The 27,946-nt window shown below is 49.9% G+C and overlaps 1 protein-coding gene across 4 annotated transcripts in view; it reads left to right on the forward strand.

Annotated features, from left to right (window-relative positions):
- The window catches only part of Dlgap4 (DLG associated protein 4), a 168,807-nt gene that overhangs the window by 116,758 nt on the left and 24,103 nt on the right, over positions 1-27,946 (forward strand). For all 4 annotated transcript variants that reach the window (XM_074074703.1, XM_020181456.2, XM_020181455.2 and 1 more), the window contains one exon: positions 27,551-27,912. In XM_074074703.1, the coding sequence (XP_073930804.1) occupies positions 27,551-27,912 (362 nt within the window). The remainder of the gene's footprint in view (positions 1-27,550; positions 27,913-27,946) is intronic.

Consider the following 27,946-nt stretch of genomic DNA (forward strand, 5'->3'; position numbering starts at 1 on the left):
TGTCCCAGAACTTTGGACCAGGAAATGAAAACAGCTGGTCTAGTCCTCCCAAGTCTTTTTTTTTTTTTTTTTTTTAGTGGTACTGGGGCTTGAACTCAGGGCCTTCACCTTGAGCCACTCCACCACCCCTATTTTTGTGAAGGGTTTTCCAAGGTAGAGTCTCACAGAACTATGTTTGGGCTGGCTTCAAATCCTGATCCTCCTGATCGCTGCCTCCTAAGTAGCTAGGATTACAGGTTTGAGCTACTGGCCCCAGCCCCCCAGTCTTACAGATGAGGAGATGAGACCTAGAAGGGCCAGGAACCCACAGGGGTTTAAGCCAGGACCCCTGGTTCCTTTTCCATGGGGCTGCCTTTGAAGCAGTCATTGTCATGCTGGTATCAACGGCTCCTGGTATATAATGATAATCTATAATGTCTGACATTCACGGGCTTGCTCCTGTGTATTCTGTGCTCTGCACATTACATGGATTACTGGGAGTGGGAAGAGGAAGGGTTTGGTCTTCAGTATGGGTTCTGCCCCTGCATCTCACCCTCTTTCAGGGAGGCCACTTTCCCTTGGGTATCAGCTTCCTAATCTATGAAAAGGGAGTAACAATCTTTGTCCTAAGACTGATTCTGAAATCATGAAATTCCTAAAGAAATTCTGAGGCAGAATGCCAACACTTCTGTTCCCAGCTCTGAAGCTGAGACTTTGCCTTCAGACAATTGTTCTCTCTTTGATTCTACATTTTTCCTTCTGAAAAGCAAGGGAGTTGGATGGCATGCTATCTGAGGTCCTTCCAGCTGTGACATTTGAGGGTTCCAAAGTAACTCAAAGGCCACCTCCCATGTGTACCTGTGGCTCAGCTTACCTTTTAAAAATGTGTCTGATCACAGAGGAAAAGAGAGAATGTGCTGAGTGCTGCCAACTGTGCGCTAATGACAGCTGTGGAGTTGCCTAGATGAGAAGTCCTGTCTGGGCAGAGGGATCAGAGAGTTTCCACGAGGAGGTGGTGTTTGAGCTGAGTCTTATAACCAGGCTGCTCTGCTCAGCTGTCCCAGAGGGTGGGAAAAGTGTGGGTTTTAGAGTCCCAAATACCTGGTTTTACTCAATCTCCATCACTGACACCTGTGTAATCTTGAACTTTCTGAACTGTAATTTCCTCATCTGTACCCCCAAAATCATTTATGCTGTAGGATTTGGGTGAGGATTAAATGAAATTTTTATATATAGGCACTTAATAAATGTGAACTTTCCTTCCCAGTCATATGTGGGTCACTTTTTTCTTGGTGGGAATGAGACAGAACCCAACTTCTTTGGCCAGGTCTGGTGGCTGGGGTTCAGGTAACAACGAAAGCCCTGGCCAAGTGTTCCAGTATTACCAGTAGTGAGCCTCTAATCTCCACAACTCTGGGAGCCATTGTGGCATCTGCCAGCTCTTTCCTGATCATTGTTTCTCACAACAATTCTGGGAGAAAGGTGTCAATGGGGTTCACCCTATTTCACAAATGAATGAAAAATAGGGGGCCCAGAGAGGGCTGGGAACTGCTCAGGGTTTCATGTCACAGCAGAGTTGGAGCAGGCTTAGAGTCCAGGCCTCCTGACTTTCTTCTGCAGCCCACAGCTTTTCTCCAAGTCTGTTTCTTCTGTCTGATGGCCTGTCCCTCAGGCTGCCTGCTCTGGCATCTGTTCTGCTAGGAGGATTTGCTTGACATTTCCCCAGTCTCTGAGCTCATCTGCCATTTAAAGGAGGCTGACTTGACATGGGGCAGGCACTGACTCACCACCCCTGGCTTTCTCAGCAGCAGCCAGACACACCCTGAGGGCTGCCGGAGTCCTCCTGGGTGTACATGGCACATGCCACAGATTTTCATCCCAAATGCTCAGATGGGCTCATGGGGGAAGACTGCAGTGGCTCTATGTACTTCCTCTCTTCCTGGGGCTCCCCAGACCATACTCTAAGGAGAAGGAGTTGCCTGAGTTTTCTTCTGCCAGGCTTTATTTGTGCTGCAACCTCCTCCTGTGGTACCCTCTTCCCCTGGAGGTCCACACTGTCACACACACCACCGTCAGGACATCCCAGCTGGCCCTGGAGTCCACCTGTGAGTTCAGTCCTAGGTTCACACACTGGCTTGAAGTGTGACCTTAGCAAACCCCTTCACCTCTCTATTCCTCGGTTTCTTCATCTATGGAATTTACATTCCTTGGCTGTGTAGATTCCAGGTTCCTGAGCTCTATCCACAGAGATTCTCTTTTGGCAAGTCTGGGGACAAGAGTGGACTTTCTGTTCCAGCCTTCTAGTGGATTCTGATGCAGAGAGCCTGTTGATGGCAGTCTGAGAAAAGTGAACTGGGAGTATCCTGGGTTTATTAACAGCCTGGCTTGTCCTTGCTTGTGTGACCCTGGGTTGATCCATTTTCTGTACTTCAGTTTTCTTCCCTGCCAGATTGAGATGGAAATGCCTGCCTTCAGTGTACTGTGAGACTGGGAGCTCAAAGTAAGGCCCCCTCAAAGAGTGGCCATCAGCATCACCCATCTTTGTTGGGGACAGGGCTGGTTGTTTAGCAGCCAGTCTCCCTTCTGCAGCTTAGCCCAGGCAGCAGACACTGTCAAGCAGGCCAGGGCGAAGGCTGTGGAATGGAACACCTGAGCAGGAATGAAATCCAGTCGTCAACAGGACTTTAATGAGGGTGATGAGGTGTGCAGTTGAATGCTTCTCAGGTTCCCAGAGCTCCCCGTGCTGACTGTAGCTGCCTGTCCTTACTTAGTCTGAGCTGGAATCAGCTGTGCGCCTCATCCACACCTGTTCCTGGAAACTGAGCCTGCCTTAAAGACAATAAAGCCCATATTCTAGGGCTGAAAGATGGCTGTTTCTTATTTCACAGTAAGGAAGCAGGCCTGGGGAGGAGGAGGGACAAGCCTAGGTTCCTGGAGCAAGACAGTGCCATGGCCAAGTAGCACCACAGCCCTGCCTCACCCCAGGTCTTCCTCACTCCTGAACATGGCTGGTGGATCACCAGGTGTAGAACCAGAGCTGGCAGGTCTGGTTTGGCCAGCAAAGTTTCCTCACAGAACAAGACAAGTGGTCCCATGTGGTTGGAGCTCCACTCAGCTCAGGCTGGAGCTGAATTGGGGAAGCATTCTCTTACTGGGGCCTGCTCTTCCAGTCTGCGCCGGCCCAGAGAGGAAAGAAAGGGGAAGAACTGACAGACCAGGCCTCTGCCCCTGGGAACTTAGGGTCTGATGATGGAGACAAGGCCTACAATTATGAGAGACTTGTGTGACAGTCTGTAATTAAGTGTCTGCTGAGGAAAGGCATTGTCTGAGATAGAAGAAATGAGCCTGAGCCAGAGGAACAAGAGCCCTTTGAAGGAGGCTGGATTGGCTGAGACAGAGGGTGGAGCTGGCATTCATTCTAGAGAATGGTTTGTTCAAAGGCCAATGGGCGGGGGCTAGAAGGTAAGCATGTGTTTGGCGAGCCCTCATATACTTGCTAGTTTTGCTGAGGCATCAGGGCTCTGACTGGAAAAGCTGGGAGGTTGTAGGCAGCATTGAACATCAGAAAAACAGGCACTGGGGAGCCATGGAAAGTTTTAGAGCAGGGATAGCACAACCAGAAGACTTTTTCAAGAAGATGAATCAGGCTGGGTAAATTGGAAAGAATTAAAAAATGACAACAGGGAGGAGGCTTTGTAAGCATCCAGATGAGACAAGAGGGCGAGGTTCAGGCAGGGCCCAGGGAGTGGGAAAGGAGTGGGAAGAGCTGGATGGGGTAGCACAGAGTGTTGCGCTCCCAAGGAAAGCCCTGCTGGGCCTGAGAGACTGAGGGAAAGCTGTTGGGCATTGGAACACTGGAGAAGGAAGTGGCAGTCTGAGCACATTCCTTGTGCACCTGCTTAGTGCCAGGCTCTGTGCCAGGGCTTCCATGGGCACCCTGGTAAAATCTGTACAAGCCAGAGGCAGGTGGACTTATCCCCACTTCACAGATAAGGGAAATGTGGCTCAGACCTGAGGCTGACTGTCACCAAACTCCGGCTCTTCCCACACTTCAGCTGTGCTGCTTGGAAAGGAAACCCAAGCTGTTGGGGCCTAGGGGTTGGAGCCTTCTTGCACCTCGAGTAAGGACATGTAAACCCACCCCTGAAAGCCCACAAACACTGTTTTCTGAAGATTCTAAAAGTGCCACCTTAGCATTTCTTTAAGGTGAATCAAGGCGCTAGGATCTGTGCACTAGCAGTTCTACACCCCAGGCTGCGAGAAGCATCCAGAGCAGTGCAGCATGTAATGTATGTCCAGTCTCACAGTGGGCACACCCACCACAGAGCCCATTGGAACCTCGGCCAGCCCCCGTCAGAGGGTGTTCCCTGGCCCAGCCAGAGGGCTCAGTCACTCACAAGGCAGGAAGGGACTTGTCTCAGGGTGCTTAGTGCAGAACCAGGCGATGGAGCTCAGGTCTGATTTCCCATACTGCAGCCAGGGACACTGACGGGGCAGAAGGAGGGACTAGTAGTTACCAAGGTGGCCCCAGTATACAGTCAGGAAGTGATGGCTTGGCCTAGACCTCCCAGCTGGTTACTCTTTTCTCCATGTGCAGCACCCATTCCCAGAAATATGAACTTGGTCATGAAGCAGAGTCATCATATGGCAGGCCCAGCCTCCAACCTCTTACCCCATTCCCCTCTTGTCCCCAGTGAACAACCCCAGCATCCATATGCCAATCTGCTTTGACAGATACCCCCCGAGCCCAGCTGTATCCAGGGTACAATTGTAACTTTAACCTTTTTTTTCATAGTAGTATCTTTTTTTATTGTTTATTCATTTATTCATATGTGTGTACATTGTTTGGGCCATCTCTCCCCCCCTGCCCCCTTCTCTCTCCTCCCCCACGCCCTCATAGTAGAATCTTAACATAAGATTTTAAGAGAGGTTTCTATGTTCATTTAGAACAGAGACAGCCTAAGAAATATCATTTGGACATGAAACAGTGACTGAAGTGACCTTTGCTGTCCCTTTCATTTACCATTTGCCAGGTGCTTTCTTGTGAATTTGCTCCCTCATGTATATTCATTCTTTTTATTTTCAGCACATTGGTTCTAGATTTTTCATATTTGTTTAACCTATTTTGTTTTGCAAAATACTTTCACCCATTCTCCCTAGAGCCTTATATAACCTTGGGAGGTCATTACTGTTCTTGTCATCTTCTCAGTCCAGAAGAGGAAACCAAGGTTCAGTCATAGCAAGTAACTTGACCCTGGCACCAGTGGTTTACATCTGTAATCTTAGCTATTCAGGAGGATTGATGTTTGAGGCTAGCCCCAGGCAAAAAAAAAACAAGACCCTATCTCAAACAAAAAAACAAAAACACCCAAAACCAAAAAGGGGTAGTAGAGTAGCTCAAGTGGTAGCATACCTGCCTAGCAAGTGAGAGGTCCTGTGCAGTACTGCGAAAAAAACCAAAACAGAAAATGACTGGACTGGCTGCTAGGCGCAGTTCTGCAGGAGACATAGGTAGGAGGATTATAATATGAGGCCAGCCCAGGGAAAAAATACAAGACCCTACCTGAAAAATAACTGAAGTGATCTGGGCGTGATACCTCATACCTGTAATCCCAGAGGCAGAGATTGGGAAGATTGTGTTTCTAGACCAGCCCAGGCAAAAAGTTAGTGAGACCCTCAATCAACAGCTGGGTGTGGTGGGCACCTGTGGTCTGTAACCAGCCTTGGGCAAAAATAGGAGACCTTACCTGAAAAACAACTGAAAAAGCAAAAAAGTGTTAGGTGTGTGGCTCAAGTGGTAGAGTGCCTGCCTACCTGAGGCAGGTGGATCATAAGTTTGAGAGTTTGAGGCCAACTTGGGATACAGAGTGAGACCATGTCTCAGGAAGAAGGAAGAAAAAAAAAAAAGGAAAGTGACAAGTGGTTTGACTAAGATCACTCTGGCTGAGCTGTTCATTTATTCAACAAATATTTATCAAGTGCTGCTGTGTGCCCTCTGGTGAGCCAGCTGACAGGCAGAACAGAGTTGGAGACTTCATTTCTGACCTCATAGAGTCTGCAGTATCATCACGGTCTACCCAGGATCCACCCAGGACTCCTGACTTCCACCTGGGCTCTGCACTGCAGACCCCTCTCTTTTGGGCCTGTGGATCTAGGCTGTTGCAGCCCATGAACCTTCAGACTGGAGCAGTGTGCTAAAGCAAGCCAAGGTCCAAGTTTCTGCAAACTGAACTTCAAAAGTAACAAAAGAGGTTTTCAGTAATTACTGAATTAAGAAGGTGAGAAGGGCATCTCAGTAGAAGGCCGTATGCCCCTCTCCCTAGAGGGAAGTCACCCAAGGGCTGCTCTGCCTAAGATCCTGGCCTGACTTTACTGCTGTCACCCAATATTTGATTACAGTCTGCACAGGTGTGGAGCCCTATGGCCATGTGCTGAGCTGGGGACCCTCCCTATATTCTTTAATATTAAATGAGATGAAATAAAGGAAGGTTTTAGGATTGCAGTTCTGGAAACGACTATGGCCCAGCCTCCTCACTTCCCATGAGTAAGAACAAACCTAGAAGGAAAGGGGCTTGCCAGGATCCCACAGTGAGAGCGACGTTCCTTCCTCCTAAGTAGGAACCATCCCATCCCACTGTATATGTTCAAAATTCAAAGCTTTCTTCAAACCTGTCCTAAGTATGTTTGTCCTCAGAGTCTTTGACACTGTCTGACACCCCAGAACCCTGCAATATCTGGACTGCCTGTCTGCTTGCAGAGGAGACTTCAAAATCTAGGTGCCTGAGTTTGCCCCCTGGGAGAATGATGCTGGAGACCTAGGAGGAGGCATCTCTGGGTGTATTTTGCTGGAGTTATTTTTTGTATCTTAAAAAATTCAAACTTTAGGGCTGGCAGAGTGGTTCAAGTGGTAGAGCATCCACCTAGCAAGCATGAGGCCCTGAGTTCAAACCCCAGTACTGCCAAAAAAATTCAAACTTTAGAAAGGAATGTATTCAGTGAAAAAAAAAAATTAGCATCCCCCCCCACCTAGATGCCTAAATAATTGCTGTGATCAAATTTGATGTTTCCTTCCATAAATTCTCCACACACACTGACTGAGTTCTGTTAGTACCTGCCTTTTCATTACTCTACCTGCCATTCTGTGCCTTGCTTTTTCCACCAGTCTGTCTCTGCTGTAGTTTGTTCTCTGTGGACACACATAGGTTCATGGTCACCTTTTTTTCATGAGCATGGGGCTTTCCATCAATGACAGGCCACCACTTGTTTTTCAATATCCCTCTACTTGAGGATATTGAGGGTGTCCCATTCTGGCTGCTGTAAGCAGTGCTGCAGTGAGGGCCACCCCATGGGCCTACATGCAGAGGTAGCCATGGGACCTGTTCCTACATGTGGAATGCTATTTCCTAGTCTGTGCACTTAAAGTTTTGTCTGGTACTTTCAAGTTGCCTTTTCCATTCTGTTTCACGCTCTCTCTTTCTCTCTTTCTCTCATTCTGTGTGTGTGTATAAAGCACCCTATTCCCAGACTCCATTTCATTTCCTTCTAGTCAAGCCCACAGTTTTACAGACAGAGCAAGGCTCAAAGAGGGGAAGGAGTTGGATGGTATCTCTCAGCAATCCTTAGCCAGGGATATGTCTCCCTAATAAGGAGCAGGTGAAGAGAAGTGAGCAGTGAAGGAAAGAAGCAGTGGGCATGGAGCCAAGATTGGGCTGAGGAGATTCTGTTACTGGTACCTTGGGACCCATTTGGGACTTGGGTCCCAGGAGAGACCTTCCTCCCTCCCGGCAGAAGTCGTCTTCATGAGCCTCTCTAGTGCGTGCTGCACCTGCTTGGCAATGGCCCAGCCGGTGAGCTTGCTTAAATATTTGCTGAGCTCCAGACCCCAACACTGGCTTGTCCACTGGATTCCTGCCCTTCTCCAAGCCTCAGTTTTCCTCATCCAAATGATCGAGAGGTTCATACTGGCCCTTCTTGTGTCCCTGGGCTGTTGGGAAGATTTGGTAGACTAGCCAGTGGGAAATATAAAACATTACCTTTCAGTGGCCCCAGCTAGATGCTGTGTGGACATGCTGAGGTCAACAGAGGGGCTGAAGTTGGGGCCAGTCCTGGGTGGGCTGGTCAGCCTGCAGCCTAGGAATATCCAGTGGCTGTTAGGGGTAGGGTGGGGGTCTCCTTTCTGTACCCAGACAGGGTCAGCATTATGCTGAGCATCTTCCTGAATTTTTTTGCCCTGGGTTGCTGGGACCTCCAGGACCTATGCAGGATAAAGGAGTTCAGATGGCTGACAGAGGAGGGGTAGTCAGGGAGACCACAAGGGAGTCAGCATTGGAGCCAGAGATTCACCTCATCCCTAGGCCACAGGATGACTTGGCACCACGGGTCATCTCTGCAGCTCCTCCTTTTCAGCCCCAAGTGGTGGCAGGGATGAGGAAGGGGTAGTCTGACATTTATAGTCACTAACTAGTTCCTCCTTCCCATTTTATCAGTGGGAAAACTGAGGCCTGGAGGAGGAGAGGGCCTCTTCCCCACATCCCAGTGAGCCTGTGGTCCTTTAGGAGTAGAAGCCAGTTGCTCAGCTTCCGTTCCCCACCTTTCCCACATCGACAGTCTTTAGTTTCACTTTGGGTTTAAAAAGTGAAAGAAAACAGCAAAGCAGGAAGTAGCTGGTTCAGACTGCCAAGGTTGGAGGGGGTGGGGTTTGGGGGATCCACTCAGATTAGGGCTCACTAGGTGGGCATGGGACCCTTCCCTGCCCACTTCCATCCTTGTTCTGAGGCCTGGCTGGGCTGGGTGGGACCCTGCAGGGAGAGGTGCCAGGCTGTAGGTGGGTGGTGGCATCCTGGCCAAACAATATGGGAGCAGGCCAGTAGGACAGGTTCCCTGGTGAAGTCAGCTTAACCTGGGTGTGGTCCCAGCCCTGGGCCCCCCAGATAGGGAGCTACTGCTTTTTAAACCCCTATTCTTCTGGGGCAGGGCAACACTGAGCTGAGGCTATGTCATCCTGGCCTCCCAAGTGTAGCTTTCACAGGACAGTTCATTCTCCCTGGAGGTAAGAGTGGAGTGCGGTCTCCATGGTGAAGACTTGGCAATTTCTAGTCACTGTGAGCACTTACCCACTCACAGCACTCTTTTCTCAGGACCCAGCCGGCCTGAAGGTCTTTTTGCCTAGTCCCTGTCTCAGCCTCTGGCCTGGAGGAGCAGGACCTTGGCTTCTCACCTCCTTATATGTCAGGTTGATGGGTGGCCTCCCCAGAATCTGCCCTGCTCTGGCCCTTGGGGGCCTCACGTTTGTTTCTCTCTTGGCAGGGGGCAGCTCCTTTCAGCTCTGCTCTTCAGTGGAATCTATTTGGGTTCCTGGAAGGTGGCGGGAGTATCATAACACTGTTTGGTCGACCTGTGTATTTCAGAGATTAGCTGCTATCTAACTATCCTGAGGCCCACGTTCCCACTCTCTGCTTTTTCTAAGGAAATTCTCAGACTTGCCAAAGCAGATATGATATCAGTTTGGTTGGTTCAACAAGTAAGATTTTTATGTACCTTTCCCATGCAGCCATGAGGTCCCTAAGCACAGTGCTGGTTCTGCAGAACGCACAGTAGGTCCTGAGGTCCTGCAGAATGCACAATACATGGTCAGGAAGCCCTGTGCTGAATGGCTGCATTACTAATCCAGACCACCATGCTGTTTCCTTGGAATGCAGAAAGATGGTGTTTATTAATCCATGTGGTGTTGCTGAGCCAGGTACAGGGAGAAGCCCACACCCCAAAAGTCATACTGACCAGTAGTTCAGAGCACAGCTGTTGGGTCACACTGCTAGGGTTCTGAGCCTGGGCTGCCACCTCTGGCTATGAGACCTTGACAAGGGGCTTCACCTCTGGGGTCTCAGGGTCTTCACTTGTAGAAAGAGCTGATGCTAATCCCTGAGGCTCAGCCCAAGGGCAAGAGAGAAAGGCATATAAAGCAGAAGCACGGTGCCCAGTGTGGAGGCGGGTAGTGTGTGCTGCTGCTGTGTTGTCGTCAGGGAGCGAGACGGCTTAAAATAGCCAGGGATACCATGCCTTGTGCCTAGAAAGATGTGGATGAGCTGGTGGGCTACTCGGAGAGTGCTCAGTCACTGACTGGCTGTGTCTGAGCATGAGTCTGTGAGAATCTGGAGTGACTTGAGGCAGGCTTTGGGGAGAAGGTAGCCTTCAGGACCCTCCCAGCTAAGTAGGCTCAAGTGAACAGTTTTTGGGGATTTTTCTTTGTTTTGTCAGTGCTGGGGTTCAAACTCAAGCCCTGTGCTTGCTAGGCAGGTACTGTGCCACTTGCATCACACTCCCAAGCCCTTTTTGCTTTAGTTACTTTTCGGGTGGGGTCTCAAGTTTTTTGCCCAGGCCAGCCTGGACCTCATTCATCCTATGTAAGCCTCTTTTATAGCTGGGATCATACAACCATGCTAACCACACTTGGCTTTTCTTCTTGAAATGGGGTCTCACTAACTTTTTGCCTAGACTGGCCTCAAAGTGTGAGCCTCCTGATCTTCTGAGTAGCTGGGATCACAGGCACAAGCTATTGTGCCTGAGGGAGGGACGGGCTGGCTGTACAGGGGTCAGGTCAGCCATGGTCAGTTGGAGAGGCCTATCTAGGACTGGTGTCTGCTGGCACCCAGAGCTGGGGCTTATCTACAGGGTTATCACCTATCTGGGCAGCTTCCTGCTAAGGGCCTATCCCTGAGGGTACTATGTACCAGACTTTGCTAAAGCTTTCTGCCTTCCAAAATTTCCTAGGCTCCATGATGTGGCTGTTGCCCTGTACAGGGGTGTGGTAGTCAGGAGGTGTGTGTTGCCTGGGGCCAGTGGACCAGGTGGGGGGCTGGGCTTGCCTAACAGCACCCAGTAGGGGCAGGGCTGCCACCACTGCTGTTCCCCAGCAGCTTCTTCCAAGGGGCCTGTGTGGCAGTGTGTGGGAGCCGCAGAGGGAGAAGATCAGACTTTTCAGCCACCTGCTCCCTCTGCCCCACCCCATCACCACTGTTCTTTCCAAACAGCCAGCCATGCATACATCCATAGTACCAGGTGTGGGGCCAGGAGGCAGGGAAAATAGGGAAGCAGATTGACTTCTAGCCAGCTTGGAGTTCTCATCCAAACAGCTACCAAATAGACAAGATAGCATCTAGCTGCGATAAGAGCCTGAAGGAAACAAACAGGTACAGAGAGAACACTGCCTCTGTTTAAGAAGCCAAAGCAGAAGTTTCTGTTTAAGTTAGGTTGCCATCCCAAAATGATTACAGTTAAAAAGATTTTGTGTAAGAGAAATTATGTTAGGCAATGGGATTGCAACTTTTTTTCTGTTTCATTTAATGTCATAAATAAACTTGTAGTACATTCTTTTCCTTTTTTGAGGTTTACTTTTTTTTTTTCTTTTTGTTTTTGGTGTAATGGAGTTTGAACTCAGGGCCTCATACTAGCTAGGCAGGCGCTCTACCACTTGAGCCACTCCTCCAGCTCTTTTTTTGTGTTGGATATTTTTGAGATAGGATCTTGAGAATTGTTTGCTCAGGACTCTCCTTGAACTGAGATCCTCCTGATCTCTGCCTCCTGAGCAGCTAGGATTGCAGGTGTGAGACACCAGCGCTGGTCTTTTTAGATTGTTTTATCTCCTATCAAGCTCCTTTCCAAGGTTCTGTAATATTAACACCTACTGTTTTCCTGCCCATGTACACCTCCAATCCTTATTTTCTACTTGAACTCTTTTTCTGTTTCCTGAATTTCAGGAAAGAGTTTGTAGGCAAATTATAAATAAACCCCTGTTCAAAGTAGAGCCAGGCGTGGTGAAACAAGCTTGTAATTCCAGCACTTGGGAGTTGAAAGCAGGAGTCTTCTGAATTCAAGGCTACTTAGCCTCAAAAAACAAACAAAACCCAAAGCGAAATAACAAATCAAATTAGAGATTTAAAAAATTCATGCTTTAAAGTTTTAAATATTTTACTTTGTGACTTTTTACATTTGGGGTAAAAAAAAAAAAAAATCAAAGCAATTTGCTCATTTCCAGGGCTCATTGCAGAAAATCCCTCAGCAAGCTGCTCAGTAGCCCAGTGTTTAAAAGTCATGGTAAGAAGTTGCCATTTTAACCATTTTTAAGTATGCAGTTGAGTGGTGGTACATGCACTCTCATTGTTCTGGAGCCAGCACTACCATCCCAAACTGAAAATGACCCAGTAGATACTGATTCCCTGCTCTGGCAGCCACCCTTCTGCTCCTGACTGCTGTGGGTGCCTCGTCCACTAGCCCCATTTTAAGAAGGAATATTTGGATAGCAGTGGGGGTCTCTGAATAGTTAACTTGTGGTGGTGAGTGATTCCAGTTTATGCATACTGTGGAGCCAAGCTTGGGGGTGGCTGTGCTCCAGCAGGACCTGACCATCTCCTGGGAGGGTGTCTCTCAAGCCAGCCTTGATTTCAAAGCCCGTGGAGGCTACGTGGAGCCTACCCTGCCCCCTGGAGGCAAGGTGATGGGTTAGGAGGGCCTTGGACTTAGTTATAAGAGCCAGGCATAATTCCTCCATGAACCACTTGCAGTAGGATTTGGGCTGAGTCCTCTGCCTCTCAGCCTCAGCTTCCCCACAGGTAGACAAGTAACGGACTTCCCTTTGTGACCTTGAGCGTCCTGGCTCAGATGGGGTGGAATACAGGGACTAGGACTCCTGGTTTCCATTTTAAAGAGGAAGTGGACTCAGAAGTAAGGTGTGACTTACCCGAAGTCACGCAGCATTTAACTCCAAAATTGGCCTGGAACCCAGCCACGTGTACTCTGGGTTGCCTGTCTTTGGGGTTCCATGTGGGCCAGTCTTTCAAAGGACGGTGGACCAAAGGACAAGACAGGAGATCGCTCTTCCATCTCACTGAGTGTGAGAGAAGCTCCGGGTTGAGGGGCCTGCAGAGGAGGGGGAGGGTAAAGGTTCTAGCAGGAAGTCAAGGATGGCACTCTAAAGTATCCCATGGTAATCATCTTGCCCAGTGACAGCAGATGGCACCAGTCAGTCCCAGCACCCCACCAAGCATGACACAGCTCAGGCCCCTTCTCAGCACAGGCAGACAGTACCAACCAACCAGAAGTCGCATGCCCATCGGGACCTCGGCAGTCCTGGCTTTTCCAAATGGGTGTCAGTCCTGGCAGGGAAGAGACTATTTAAGGGACAAGTGATGTCACAGATCTCTTTGTGAGAGTAGAAAAGGGACAGCATGAAGCCTGGGGTAGTGTTGACAAAAACATCAGGGCAGAGCATCTCTCAGAGGGGTAGAAGTTATCAAGGTAAAGTCTGCTTTCTTCAGGCACCCCATGGGATGCTGGCTTGGGGTTTTTGTGAAAATGCACCACTGTGGTCACAGTCCACCTGCTGTCGGGGTAGGGGGAGTAGGTATGGCAGACTTACCCTATACAGTAGCTTCTAAGCTCTGTGAAAAGAGTGTGTTAGTCTTGCTGCATAAGCTGGTATTTTTCCTGCTTGTGAAGGTTGGTTTCTGGAGGTTGAAACCTGTAGGGTTCACATTCACTTAGTAGATAGAATGGGACTTACAGTGTGACGCTGAGCAAATCTCTCAACCTCTCTGAGCCCTCATTTTCCTTAGCAGCCCAGGAAGAAGTGGTAAAACATCTCCTTGTGGGGACCAAATGTGAGATGCAGTGACCTTACAAAGAGATCTTCCCAATGTCACCATCTTGTGCTTTCAGAGGTGGTTGGGAGTGTTTTGGGGGCATAAGGGAAAGCACGTAATCAGGACTTTTTCATGTGCCTCAGGTCTCCTATGCACCAAGTCACCTGTCACATACTACTAGCCATGTCCTCAGGGGCTTCCAGGGCCACGTCAGAGATGGAATTCTTCCTTGTGTCAGCAGGTCTTCAGCTGGACACCTTTCCAGAGACAGGGCCACAGGGATGTGACCCTCAGGGCCCCTGCCTTCAGGAGGCTCAGGTTCTGAAGATCAAAGCAGGCGTGTAAACAGGGTGGAAGCAGGGCTATATATGCCCGTACATGGGGTGCTGGCCCAGGGGGAGCCAGGGCAGGGACCAGGAAACTTCAGGAAGGCAGCCCTGGGAGAACAGGTAGAATTATTGAAGGAGGGGGTTCAGGCAGACCCAAGTGCACAGAGGCTGGGAGCTTAAAGCAGCATGTCAGCACGAGGAGGGTGGTGGGGAGCAGCTGGAGGGATGGTGCTGGCCGATGCTGGGACACACAAGGTGTGGAGGGTGGACAGCTATGGGTGCCTAGGCCAGGTGTTGAGCCCTCATAGCTCAGCGCCTTGGAGAGAATTTGACCTTGGCCACATATCCCTGCAAGTGGCCTGCAGAGGCCCGTAGGGCCTGGGACTAGACAGCAGTTTATGTGGGCCCGCTGCTGAGGACATGTGTGGGCCTTTTCAGTTGAGTTGTTGCAGGTGATAGTTCCTTGCCTGCCAAGCCCCTCCCCACCTATCTTCTTAGGAGACTCTTCCAGCAGTCCTAAGGCAGTGACAGGGCAAGCCAGTGCCTCTCAGTTTACACATGGTGAAACTGAAGCCCAGGACATGCAGTGAGTGGGTGTTGAGACCAGAGACTTCTGACCTACAGGCAGCTTCCATAACTCATAACCGATCTCATACTGCCCACTCCAGATGGGTGGATGGAACCCTGACTCTGACTTTGCCATCTGCTGCTCATCCATGTGCCATTTCCCATGCAGCCGGACCATGTAAACATTCTCCTTCTTTTGCTACTGTTGATAGTGATGCTCTGGAGGCCAAAAAAAAGAAAGTTTGAACTATGATTGTCACACACAAGGATGACATCTGATGTCACATGCAGAACTGGGCATGAAGTAAGAGCGCAAAGAAAGAGACCTTAGACCTAGAAGGGATCTGAAGGTCACTTGGTATGGCTAGAGTCCCTTCCTGTCATCCACCAGGCCTGTGTCTGTCCTAGCTGGTCGTCGCTTGGGACTCTCTTCTGTCCTTCATCAGCTCTGCTTCTTAGGAAGCTCTACCTTACCACAAGGCACTTTCTGTCCCGAAACCCCGCATTCCCTCCCCTCCTCTGGGCCTCATGCATAGGACAGCCTTCAGGTATTTAAAGATAGTAGCCATGTCTGAACCGTCTCCTCCACACCATCATCCCAAGCCACCCCTCCCGTTAGACTAGGCACAATGTAACAGTGCACATGTGTCACACACCCTATTCATGACAAGCCTATCACTGGTTACTCCTGTTGAATCAGTTTCAGGCTTTCTCTAGCGACTCCATATGCCATGGTGCTCATCAGTAGAGGAGGCATGTCACTGTCATCTCTGCACCTTACTGTGAATTTCTTTCTCTCTTTTTTTTTTGTAGTACTGGGGTTTGAACTCAGAGCTTCAGTCTTGAAAGACAGGTACTCTACAGCTTGAGCCATACCTCCAGCCCTTTTTGCTCTGGTTATTTTTAGATAGGGTCTCACTTTTTCCCTGGTCGGCCTGAACTGCAATCCTCTTATTTTAAGCTTCTGGCTATTGCTGGGATAACAAGTATGCACCACCATTCCCAGCTTTTTTCTGTTGAGATGAAGTCTCACAAATTTGTTTGCTCTGGCTGGCTTGGTCCTTGCTAGGCCCAGGGTGTGGTGCTTGGCATTCCCTTTGCAAAGGGAATGGATTAAGATTTCACCCTGTACAGGTTGCCCTCCTTTCATCAGGCTCCAGTGTGACCCTATCCCTTGCTCTAGATCTTTGTCCAAAGATCAGTTGGGATGGTGTTCCCTGGACCCAGCTTTCCTCTGGCAACACAGCCTCAGATGTGTCTCTGATCAGTGGAGTCACTGAGGCATTTCCCACTCATGTGGCTTGCTTGTGTAATTGTGTAATTGGGCTCCCAAGCCCAGGATCCTGCTGTAAACTCTGAGGAGAGCCCTCTCCCTTCCTGTGTCTCTGTCCCTGGGACCTGCATGGCATGGAGGCTGGAGTGTTGCCTATGCTGATTTGAACTGAACTCCTGGTTTTCCCCACTCAGCCTGCCTTGTTCCTTTCATCCCATCTCTCGACTGCCCAGGATTCTTGGCTTCTGCTTCTGTTACCCTATATACCACCTGTCACTCCAGGCACAGTGAATGAGCCTGTTAACACCAGTTTCTATTCTGGGATGCGCTTGGTCATTCAGAATGATTAAAAAAGGCCAGCAATCAAGGTGCACAGGGCCTGGCTGTGTCTGATTTTGCACACGGGACACAGAGCCTGTGACAGCTTATGAAAAGCCAGGCTTTTGTGAGCAGTCACTAGAATTAGGCGTCAGTACTCCAGAAGCAAGGATAGTTTTCTAAGGCTTTTTCTAAGTAGTACTTCCCGGGCTGGGCTCCTGGGACTCTGGGGCTTTGCTGATATGCTAGAGCCAGAATTTGAAAAGCCACAGTATTTGAAAGCTAAACCCTTCATTTTGCATTCCCTGGGCCCTCACCAGGCCAGGCATGCTGTGCACATCCGAGTTTTGTGTTGGGCTGGAGCTGTGGCAGCTCTGTCACTCTGGCTGTCTTCTACTCATCAGCACCAGTGCTAGTGTGTATAGCTCTGACACACAACAAGGAAGTCATGGTTGAATTCTACAGCTTGGGAACCAGTACCACTTCAAATCCTGGACTGTGGGTGATGGTAATAGGTATCCTGGGGAGTAGAGCAGACACTACAGGTAGTCTCTAAGGAGAACCATGATGACCTTTGTGGCAGGTTCTAGCACAGGATGGACAAGGGGTAAGTGTTGCCCGTGGGTTGAGGTAGCAGTAGTGATGGTTTTTGGAAAGCAATTTGCTGTTTTGGAGGGGGGGCCCTGGTCAGAGGCTAGAGGAAGTAGGGCTCAGCCTCCCTGAATTCTTACAGCCAGCAGTCTCCAGGCTTCTCCCTTTTATAGGCTGGGGAGACAGGAACACCCCCACACTGAGAGCACCAGGCATGGGTCCTTGGTCTCCTCATGTGGACTACAAGAGGCTGAATTAGTTTGGTGGGCCTCAAAATACCATGTGGGGATTTTTTTTTTCCCATACTGGGGTTGAATCCAGGGCATGCTAGGCAACTGCTTTTATCAACAGGTTATCTCTGTCTGCATTAGGATATTATATAGTGAACAAAAAGGAAAATGGAGCTTTCTCTAGGGACCTGGAATGAGTGGGAGACCACAGAGCCTTCCCCATGCTCCCTTGAGGATCCTCAGAACCTGGTTTGGAAATCACTGGTGTTACTATTCTTAGGAGGCACCTAAGGCACCTCCAGCTCTGGAAGTCCGAATCTTCTTTCCAGTGTCAGCACCCCACGAGGTGCATCCAAAGACAAGTGACACCACCTCTCTGGGCCTTACTTTTCAGGCTGTGGTGAGATTCAGCCAGGCTGGAGGAGACGTGCTGGGTCCATATCAGGGGTTCCAATACCTTGGCGAGAGGGTCACGGGTATCTGGAGAGCAGGGCCTGAGGAAGGCAGCAGTAGTCACAGCCTGGCTGGCACTCTAAAGAGCAGCAAGGGGCCAAACTGGTCCCTTTCAGGCAGCTGCTGCAGTCCTGAGAAGGAGGGTGGCATCTGCACTCAGAAGAGGGCCCTCCTGCCACCTGTGCCCTGGAGCCGAGAGCCTGAAATCAGACCTGTCCTACTGAGCAGAAGGGGTTTTCTCTCATCCAGTCAGAACTGAGACACTACCAGAAGTGCTTTGGCTGTCCCACTGCAAGGCCTATTGGGCTCCTTTCTTTTCAAGGGGAAGCTTTTGTGTCCGGGCTTCCTGGGGAGCAGGGAAGGACTGGGGTTCCAGGGGAGCCCCCCATTTCAGTGGTCTTGGGCTTATGTACCACAGGACGTGTTGTAAACTTACTCTCCCTGAAAACTGAGAGGTTTTCTCTCTTTTTTAAATTGAGATTTCTAATTTCTTTTGATCATCTGGCAGCTCTGAGAATACTGAACTCAGGGCCAGAGCGGTTAGGTGTCCTGTAGATATTTGAACTTGCAACCCCTACTGAGTTAAAGCTTAGAATCAACATGGATCCCAAGGCCAGCATTGACTTCAGGATCTGGCAGCCTGGCCTTGAGGAGCAGACCGTGCCCCTCGCAGAGTGCACAACCTGCCCTCTTAGCTCTAAAGCAGCCCAGAGCTGTCTGCAGGAAGCAGCCCCTGGCCCAGGCCTTGCTCAGTGACTGTCCTCTGTCTGTGCAGGTCTCTTGCTTGCACAGTGTTGGTGGAATCCTGCTGACTCCCTGTGGTCATTCCCAAGGGGTTACTTGTGGAAGTGTCTGGCACCCAGTACTTAGGGTTTGTTAAGCTGTCATTCCCACAGTTAATTCAGGCAGTTATTCTGAGCTCTGCCTAACACTGATTGAGCTCTTCTGTGTGGTGTGCACACGTGTGCACTGCAGGCTGATCTTGCAGGGAGTTCAGAGTCCTGGCTCTGGGTATTAGATTACAACTCAGAGCTGGGCACCCATCATTCTGCTTCTTCAAGCTTCAGTTTTTCTATTGTCAGATAGGGATTTGTTTATTTATTCATTCAATTTACTGAGGCCAGCCATGTATCAAGCCTGGTGTTGGGGAACCCTACCCTTGGGGGCCTGTTAGATATTTAGGTTCCTGTGGTAGGGAGAAAGATAGGAGAAGTAGTAAGTGATGGGTGTCTGAGAGAAGCAAACAGGATCCTCAGAGAAGGAAAAGCAGCCTTAGGCAGGGTGGTGAGGGAGCCTCACTGAGGACGAGATCCCTGAGCTAGGACCTGAAATAAGGATGAGAAGGAGCAGACGTGGGAAGAGCAGCAGGTCTGGGCCTGAGATGGGAGTGGGCCTAGAGTGGTTGAGGAGAAACAAAGGCCTGCAAGACTGCAATGGATGGGCAAGGGCAGGGGGTGAATAGAGACTAGAGAGGGTGGGCAGAGGCTAGTTCCCATTGCAGTCAAGGTACACAGTATGGATCTTATTCTGTGCAGAGTGGGGATAAGCTTTAGGAAGGTGAAGATGTGGCCTGTAGCCATGAATCATGCCTGTAATCCCAGCTACTCAGGAGGTATAAATCAGAAGGATTGTGATTCGAGGCCAGCCCAGTCAAAAAGTTAGTGAGACCTCCTCTCAATCGATAAGCTGGGTATGGTAGTGCACACCTGTCATCCCAGCTATGGGGAAGGGATAATAAGTAGGAGTATCACAGTCCAGACCAGCCTGGGCAAAAACGCAAGGCCCTGTCTCAAAAATAATCAAAACACAAAAAGGGCTGGGAGCATGGCTGAAGGGGAAAAGTGCCTGGCTTAAGGCTCTGAGTTCAAACCCCATTACTGCCCAAAAAAGGGAGGGGGATAGAATTTGCACTTCTACAAACTGCTTCATGCCCTATAATCCCAGCTCTCAGGAGACAGGCAAGAGAATTATGAGTTGAAGTTGAAGGCCAGCCAGGGCTGCATAGTTCCAGGCCAGCCTGTCTCAAAACAAAAAAAATCACTTCAGGATTTGGAGAGTGATTGTAGATGAGACAGGTGACAGAGGCAGCAGGGAGTTTGGGGATGAGGTGGTGGGGTGGAGAGAACCTGGCCCCTTGTAAGATGTGTTTTCCTGGTACAGGGCTGATGGAGTATTGTCATTGGGGGAAGGGTGGGAATTCCCAGGCTGAGTGTACAAAGAGCAAGGCTGATTGGGAGGAGAGGACTCAGATTCATTCTGGACTTACTCAGCTTGAAATGGCCTCGGGCTTCCCTGAAGAGCTGTCAAGTGCACGGGGACTGTTGAGATGGTAGGTAATAATCTCTCCTGCCTAGCCTGCAGGTCTTTATGAGGGATGCTGTGGGCAGGAAAAGGTACATCTCCTCCCATTGTGTTAGCAGGCCCGGGAAACCAAGGACCTTGTCTGGAGGTGGCAGCCCTCTCTTGGCTCTCCTTGCCTGGGTCCCCAGTTCCCCCCTACCTGCTAAAATACCTAACTTCCATTTTGCCAAGCTGTGTCCTGCTCAGCATCTGTCCTTCCATGCCTTAAGCTGCCTTACCCTGCTCCTTGCCACTCAGTGACTTTGGCCACGTGGCCAGACCCAGTTAACCTCCCTTTCTTCCAGAAAGACCCCAGACTGTCTCCCAGGAGATGATCACTCTCTCCCTCATCCAGAATCCATGGTAGCAGGAGTGACAGGGGCCCATTCCACGATTGGAGAGCCCCTGAAGTCTCATCTCCCTGGAGCACATCTGGCATCACACCCCTTTTGTAGTGGCCAGGTCATGCTTCTGTGTGACCCTCACAGAGTTAGTGCAGTTGAGGGAGTGTGGCCAAACCCACACCCAAGCATCCTGGGTATAAGGCCCAACCCAACATTGCCTGGCTCTGCCTCTCTCAAATGGGGCAGTGACGGAACCAAAACCTGCCTCACAAATCCTCCATTCTCATTTACTCACAGTAGTCGTGTTCACAGAGTCATAGGATACCAAGCCATTGTTCCCACGGGAAAAGCCGGGTCCCTGTAAGCTACTGTTCACATTTCCCCAGTCAGTGAATACATAACCTTGTTTCCTTGTTTTATGTGTGTTTCTGCTTAACTATAATCTTGGTTCATTAGCATTGACTTCATCGCCAGTAGCACTGACTCAGGCCTGAATGAAGCATTTTTCCATAAGACACGTTGCAGCCTTCTTGCTTTAGACATTAAACAGTACTCATCAATACACATGGGAGATATTTTAGAAAGATAACCAACAAAACCACAAAAATGGGGAAAGCACTGCACTAAATAGACCGTGAAAAAAGATACTGGCTTACTGTATGAGGGCTGAAATGAGAAGGCAGAATGTTACCTTGACCCACCTCAGCTGTGAACGTGTGCTTCAGGCACACAGGTCTGTGAGTGACTGTGACCCAAGTGTGGGTTTGTGGTTACAAGGAAATTTAAGTGAGTAGGGAAATCCACAGGTACAGAATCATGAATAATGAGAATCAGCTGTTCATGAGCGCTTGCTCAGGCTTGACTCCAGTCACTGAGGTCAGCTGTTACCCTCAGAGTCATTACCAGCAGGACTGCATCTTGATTTTGAGCAAGGCTTAGAGGACAGAGCCAGCTCCCTGGGTTTTGTGGCTCTGGCTTCAACAATGTGACCCTTTTGTAACCTATTGGCATCTATAGACATTGGGACCTAAGGCAGGTGCAGATTCTGGAGGCCTTGAGGGCCCCCACTGACACATTTGTTCCATGTCCACTGGGTGGGTTGTGGCACTGTGGTACGGCCTCAAACAAAGCAGTGACATGGTGGATTCCTCAGGGGGACATGAAGGGCCTGACAGGAGTTGGAAGGCCAGGGAGCTAGCAGTGTGAGTGGAGTAGGAGAGGATGTGCGATGAAGCTGGGAAGTACCTGGCTTATAGGAGCAGTGGAGCGTCCCCAGAAGGACTCAGAAGAATGTTGGCAAGAGAAGTGCTGCCAGCAAGGGGGGTGGCACTGAGTCTGCAGCAGAGGGGCTTCCAAGATCCTGGCCTTGCCGCTTGGAATTCTCCCCCAGCTTCTGGGGGCAGAATCAGAGAAGGCAGGAATTGGGCCTGAGTGGGTAGCAGACTTTGAATTGGTCTTGCACACTCCAAGGAGTCATCTGGCTTAGCTGCATGGTCAACAGGCCCTGTATTAGGTGGGAGAGGTAATGGGATCTTACAGGCCCTCTCCTAAGCCTGGCAGAGCCAGCAAAGGTGGAGGGTGGTGAGGGAGTCCAGCTGTCTAAGGCCAGTCCTGTCCAGTTGTGGAGCTGGGCCCCTGCCTTCTCCATAAAGCCTGCTGCTCTGACTCCCTCACTTGTTGGTAACCCACGGCATCCTCTCTTCTTGAGGTGTCTCTCCTCTAGCCTCTGCTAGGCTCAGACCCCAGGAGCCAGCAGGCATGACGGCCAGCTTCTTGGGGCTGCCATGTCCTCCAGATCCCTAAGGAGATGGACTCACAGCCATTCCTGAGTGTCTAAAGCTCTGTTAGGCCATCTTATACACCCTGACATTAAAAAACAATGTGTAAGGCTGGAGGTGTGGCTCAAGCAATAGAGCACCTGCCTACCAAGCATGAAGCCTGAGTGCAAAACCCAGTACCACCAAAAAACAACAAAACAAAGAAAAACATGGGAACATATTCATCCTGACCTGATAGTTTGGTGGATAAACTCTTGGAACAGAAGGCAGACGTGGTAAGAGAAAGGGAACATCTACCTCATAGAAGCAAGGACTTGCACACTGTGGACAGGGAGGCTAGACTGGATGTCTGGGGTGGGATAGGCTGCATGGAAGCTGTGTCGCACAACTGATTCCTGTCTGAGCCTTGGCATGAGGACCTGCATGACTGAGTTGGAGTGGTCAGACGTGCAGTCCATGAGGACGGGTGGCTCCGTGTGCTCTGACTTAGCAGGCGCCTCTCTCAGGCTCTTTGAAAATAAGGACCAGCTGGAGCAGACTGACTAGAGAGGCGCTCATACTCGGCTTCCCAGCTAAAGCCAGGCATTTTCCAGACTGAATGGACAAAGGAGTTGGACCCATATGCCATGCTGTCAGTGTGGCACATAGACTGTCTCCCAGGGCAGAGAGGTGGTGGTCAGTCCTAGAGGACTACACAGTTCAACAGCTTAGGCCTCCAGAGCACTTGCCTCCCTCTAAAGTGTAGTTTGCAGATGATGACTGTGCACCCTCTAGATGAAGCACTGTACCAACACACAAGGGACATGCTCAGTCAGGGGCATGACCTCTGTCCTGAGTACTCCAACTGGTATTCAGAGAAAGGAGAGGAGCTGACACTGCCTGAGCCAGAAAGAGCTGGGGTGAAGGGCATGACTGGAGGATGGGTGAAGGGTTCTAGCAGAAATGGGTGCATGTGTAAGGCACATGACTGTGGTGAGGTTCATTTGGTTCTCTGAAACCAGAAGGAGCATGTGGAGGGGTGGGAGATGAAGCTACAGCAAAGGATGAGTGGGGACCAAGAAAAAAACTCTGAATCAGGGAGGAGGCCTAGAACCTTGGCCTGATATGAAAGTGTTGGGCGCCTTCACTATGGCCATATAATCTTGATTTTTGGTAGTGAGTATGAGGTCTGTTTTTTCATTCAACAATTACTTATTGATGGGCTTCTGTGCTTGAGTCATTACCCTGGGCCTGTGCCAAGACAGACAGGAATCCCTACTGCCTCTGGCCTATAACTGGCAAAAAAAATAAATGTTAAAGGAACTGAGGGCAGGTGGGAAAGATACCCTGATGGAGGTTCCCAGGTGACAGAAAAGAAGAGGGCCTGTCAGAGGAAGTGACACGTGAGGAGCCAGGGTGGGGAGAGGTGCTGGAGCAAGAGGCTGGCAGGAGCGAGGGTGAGGTGTTGGCCTGCATTTCTTGCATTCACACAGGAAATGAGAACCATATCATATGTGGTCAGAGCCCATCCCCTATTCTCTAGGGAGTCCCCAAACCCCCAAATCCTCTCTTCTAGTCACACTACTTATCTGACTGTGAACTACACCCCAGGAGACAGATAATCCAAGATCACTTTTCTCTTATCATAGCTGTCCAGGCCTGGCCTCTTGCCAGCTCACTTTCCCTCTAAGGGCAGGCTGCCTCTGCTGGGGCTCAGGCCTCCGCCTGCTTCAGCAGGACCCTGGGCCCATCAGCCCTGATGGTGGACTGGAGCTCCACTCCCTTCTAGACCCCTGGCCATAGGCAGCCCTACTGTCTCCAGGAAAAAGGTGTTCCTCTTTTCTACCATATCCTGGTGACTACCACACGCACTGACTCCTCATGGCCAGTGTCAGCCTCACCCCATAGATCGGGACATGGACCCTGACTGGGGTCACACAGCCTCATCTAGGCTCTGGCTCCCGCACACTTAACTGTTCCCCCCTTAAGGGGAAGATTCCTCCCTTAAACATTTTGAGCAAATAGGGGCTGACTTAACTACTCTGATCTAGGGCAGAAAACCCCCATTGAAACCTGCTTCCTTTGAGACTTTCAGGCCAAACGCATTCCTTCATGAAATCCCAATGAACCAGTCCTGTTTTCTGGGCAGTAGTGGATTGGCTTCAAGAGCTGCCCCAAATGTCCTGTCCCTTGGCTTGTCAGAGAACCAGTGGCTTAGGATGGAAACCTGTCCCAGTTCCCTCTATTCCAGACATCAGTGGGACCTTGCTGGGCCTGGCTTCTGTAATGCAGCCCATGCCATCCCTCCCTTTCTACAGCCCATGCCAGTGACAAGGCCACACCACTGGGAGTGACAGCCAAGTTTGAAGTTAGGTTTGTCTGGTTCATGTTGGCCCTTGATTTCAGGACCTGAACTATCAAAGGAGTGACTCAGATGATCCAACTTTAGGCAAGTGGGGAGAGGGTCCAGATGCACTTAGCCTTGAATAGGAGCAGGAGTAGGAAAATGCTTTTGAGTTTGCCAAGAGTTGTGTGAATATGGTGTGCTGTCATCCGGTTAGAACCACTGAACAGGTAAGGGTATTGGAAAGGCCTTAGAGCAAACAGGAGCTTGCCCAGGGCAGAGCCCGTGCCTGGAAGCCAGGTATCTCTCTTCAGCCGAGGCCCCTTGTAGACCAGCAGTGAGATCTTGACTGGGCCTAGTTGTGCGGGCACAGGGACCAGGGAAGGCCTCAAACACCTGTAGCCCACCTGTCCAGGTAGGAGGGGCCAAGGCCTGGAAAGCAGAGTGAGATGGGGTGTGCAGTCAAGCAGATGTGTGTGGTTGCACTAACTGCTGGTCGCTCTGGGCTCATTACCCAGCCTTTCTGAGTAGCATATGTCCCATATGTAACGTGGGTATAACCGGTACCCCACCTCACAGGCACTCTGAGGCTTCCATTATAAAGCGCAAAGCTGCTAAGCACAGCTTAGTAAGTGACTTGACTTTGAGTTGCCAGCCAGACACAGGCCTTCCCCTTCTCACACAGGGACTGTTGGGGGTCGTTCTCTTGATGACCTGAGCCCTGCCTCCCCTAAAGCCTTTCTTCTCCTAGCCCAAACATGGTCATCCTCCCATGCTGTGCTCTTCTAAAGTTAATAACCAGAGACTGCAGGCATGTCTTTTGGGGGAACTCTGAGTTTCCTCAAGGCCTAAGCAGAACTGGGAGCTTTTAGTCAGTGGGAAGTGAGCGCTTCTGGCTTAGAACTCCAAGAGCACTGTCGTCCCTAGACTACACTGCACACAATGCCTACAGCTCTTCTGCTGTAGCCTCTGTTACTTTAGAATGACTCATTTCACAGCTACTCCTCCTAGTTTTCCTGGAATCCAGCACAGAGCCTGGCCTCATACATGTGTTTTGAATCCTAGCTACTCAGAAGGCAGAGATCAGGAGGATCGTGGTTCAAAGCCAGCCCAGGCAAATAGTTTGCAAGACCCTATCTCTAAAAGAACCATCACAAAAATAGGGCTGGTGAACTAGCTCAAGGTGAAAGCCCTGAGTTCAAGCCCCAGCACCACAAAAAAAAAAAAAAGTGATAAACACTTGCCTAGCAAGTGTGAAGCCCTCCGTTCAACCTCCAGTACCACCGCCCCAAACACACACAAAGAAATAATAAGGAAAGGGTCTATTCGTATTACCCTTTTCGCAGTTTCCCTCAGTCAAAATCTTCCAAAACTGTAGTATAGTATCACATCCAGGATACTGACAGAGATACAATTCACCCATCTTATTCAGATTTCCCGTTTCATTTGTACTCGCTTGTGCATGTAGTTGTGTGCAGTTTTACTACACATGTAGGTTCATGTAACAATCCCACAGTCAAGACACTGTGCTATCCCATCGCTGCACACATGGGTTCCCTCTTGTTATCCTTTTATAGCCACATCTGCTTCCCTCTTACCCTCCGTAACACCTTCTCCCCGAGTGTCCCCCAACCCTGGCAACTACTAATCTGTTCTCCATTTCTAAAAGTAGGTCATTTTAAGAATGTTATAAAAATAGAATCATACAACATGGAACTTTTGGAGATTCTTTTTTCCACTCAGCATAATTCACTTGAGATGATTCAAATTGTTGCATATATCAGTAGTTCACTCCTTCTTACTGTAATACTCCATGGTATCCATGTGCCGTAATTCATCCAACCACTCACCCAGTGAAGGGGATCTAGGTTGTTTCCAGTTTTCAGGTATTACAAATAGAGCCAGCTGCCCTGGGCATTCATGTTATTTCTGTGAAACACATGCCCAAGTACTATTGCTGAGTTTTATGAAATTGTACATGAAGTTTCATAAGAAAATGCCAGTCCATGGTGGCTCATACCTGTAATTCCAGTTATTTGGGAGGTAGAGATCAGGAGGATTGCAGTTTGAGACCAGTCCAGGCCAAAAATTAGAGAGACCCCCTTCTCAATAAGCCTGGTATGGTGGTGCTCACCTGCCATTCAGCTATGTGGGAGACATGAAGGATTGTGGTCTGGGCTGGTCCAGGCAAAAATGTGAGAACTTACTAAAAAAATAACAAAAGCAAAAAGGGCTGGAGATGTGGCTTAAGTGTTAGAGTACTTACACAAGGCCCTGAGTTCAAGTTCCAGTACCACCCAAAAACCACTCCATTTTCTAAAGTGGTTTTATCACTTGAGTCTCTCCACATCCTTGCTAGCATTTGACATCTCTCACTTATATCCATTCTTATAGATTTGTATAGTGATATCTTGCACTGGCAGATGGAAGACTTCCAATGCCCTATATCTAGTCCCCTATAGCAATAGGCCTTGTTTTGTGGGTTACTCTTGGACTAGCATCATCTTTGTGATTGGTAGCCCTTGACGATAACATTCACCTGACTCTTGCTCCCAGGACAGGGTAGAGGCTTGCTTGGGTCTTTACAGAAGAGACAGCACTTAACAGTTATGGGGCTGAGGAACACCACTGGTCAGCCCCAGCCCTCACACACACCACTGCTAGACAACACCTTCTGTCACAAACAGTGGAATGTCTAGGAAAGAAGCAGCAGCTTGTAGGGTCTGTGCCTGACTGAGTGCCAGCTCCAGGATGGACAGGGGATGATTCTGAGATGACTTAGACCCCCACCTGTATCTCTGGCAGCTCCTGAGTCTTAGGTGAAGGACTGAGAGTTGGACTAGGCATGGTGAAATCTTAGGGGTGGCAGAGTGGACATGAGGTTAGGGTTTTCACATAAGGAGGATTAGGTGAGGTGAGAATTGCAAGGTGGGGAGAGGTCTTGCTAGGCCTTGAAGGATTTGTCGTCTTTGACTAGGTGGAGAGGGGTATCCACACAGAAGGAACAGGGAGAGGCAAAAAGCAGAGCAGTGGGGAAGTCTTCCTGCACTCGCTCTGTCATCATCAACCCCTCCTGGCATGGATGCCTGTGGCACTGTGCACCTGGTTGTCTTGCCTATACCCTGCTGGATAAGACCTTTGTGTGTGACTATGAGGTAGAAGGATCTGGTTACTATTGCATCCCCTACTGGACTGGCCTTGGAAGGGGGTGTCAGAGCCTCTGTGTGTAGCAGAGCACAGCCTCGTTGCTATGTAGGACAAGTCCTCCCTGAGGGAATGGCAGGCCAGTGCTAGACCAGGTCAGGCAGAGCCAAATCCTGGAAGCCTGGAAGGGGCTTAAGAGCATGAGAGCCTTTGTCTTCATCCTTGCCTTCCTCTCACCCATCTGCAGGTTCATCATGCCTAGTGGCATATAAGAAGACCCCGCCACCGGTCCCTCCACGCACCACATCAAAACCATTCATCTCAGTCACAGTCCAAAGCAGTACCGAGTCTGCCCAGGACACCTACCTGGATAGCCAAGATCACAAGAGTGAGGTGACGAGCCAGTCGGGCCTGAGCAACTCATCGGACAGCCTGGACAGCAGTACCCGACCGCCCAGTGTGACACGGGGTGGAATCACCCCAGCCCCAGAAGCCCCGGAGCCCCCTCCAAAACATGCAGCTCTGAAGAGTGAACAAGGGACACTGACCAGCTCTGAGTCCCACTCCGAGGCCATCCCCAAAAGGAAACTGTCATCAATAGGAATACAGGTAAGGGCTCCTTTTTCACTGTGTCCTCCATCCG

This window comes from Castor canadensis, chromosome 5 (assembly GCF_047511655.1).
Source record: "Castor canadensis chromosome 5, mCasCan1.hap1v2, whole genome shotgun sequence".
Classification (NCBI taxonomy): domain Eukaryota; kingdom Metazoa; phylum Chordata; class Mammalia; order Rodentia; family Castoridae; genus Castor; species Castor canadensis.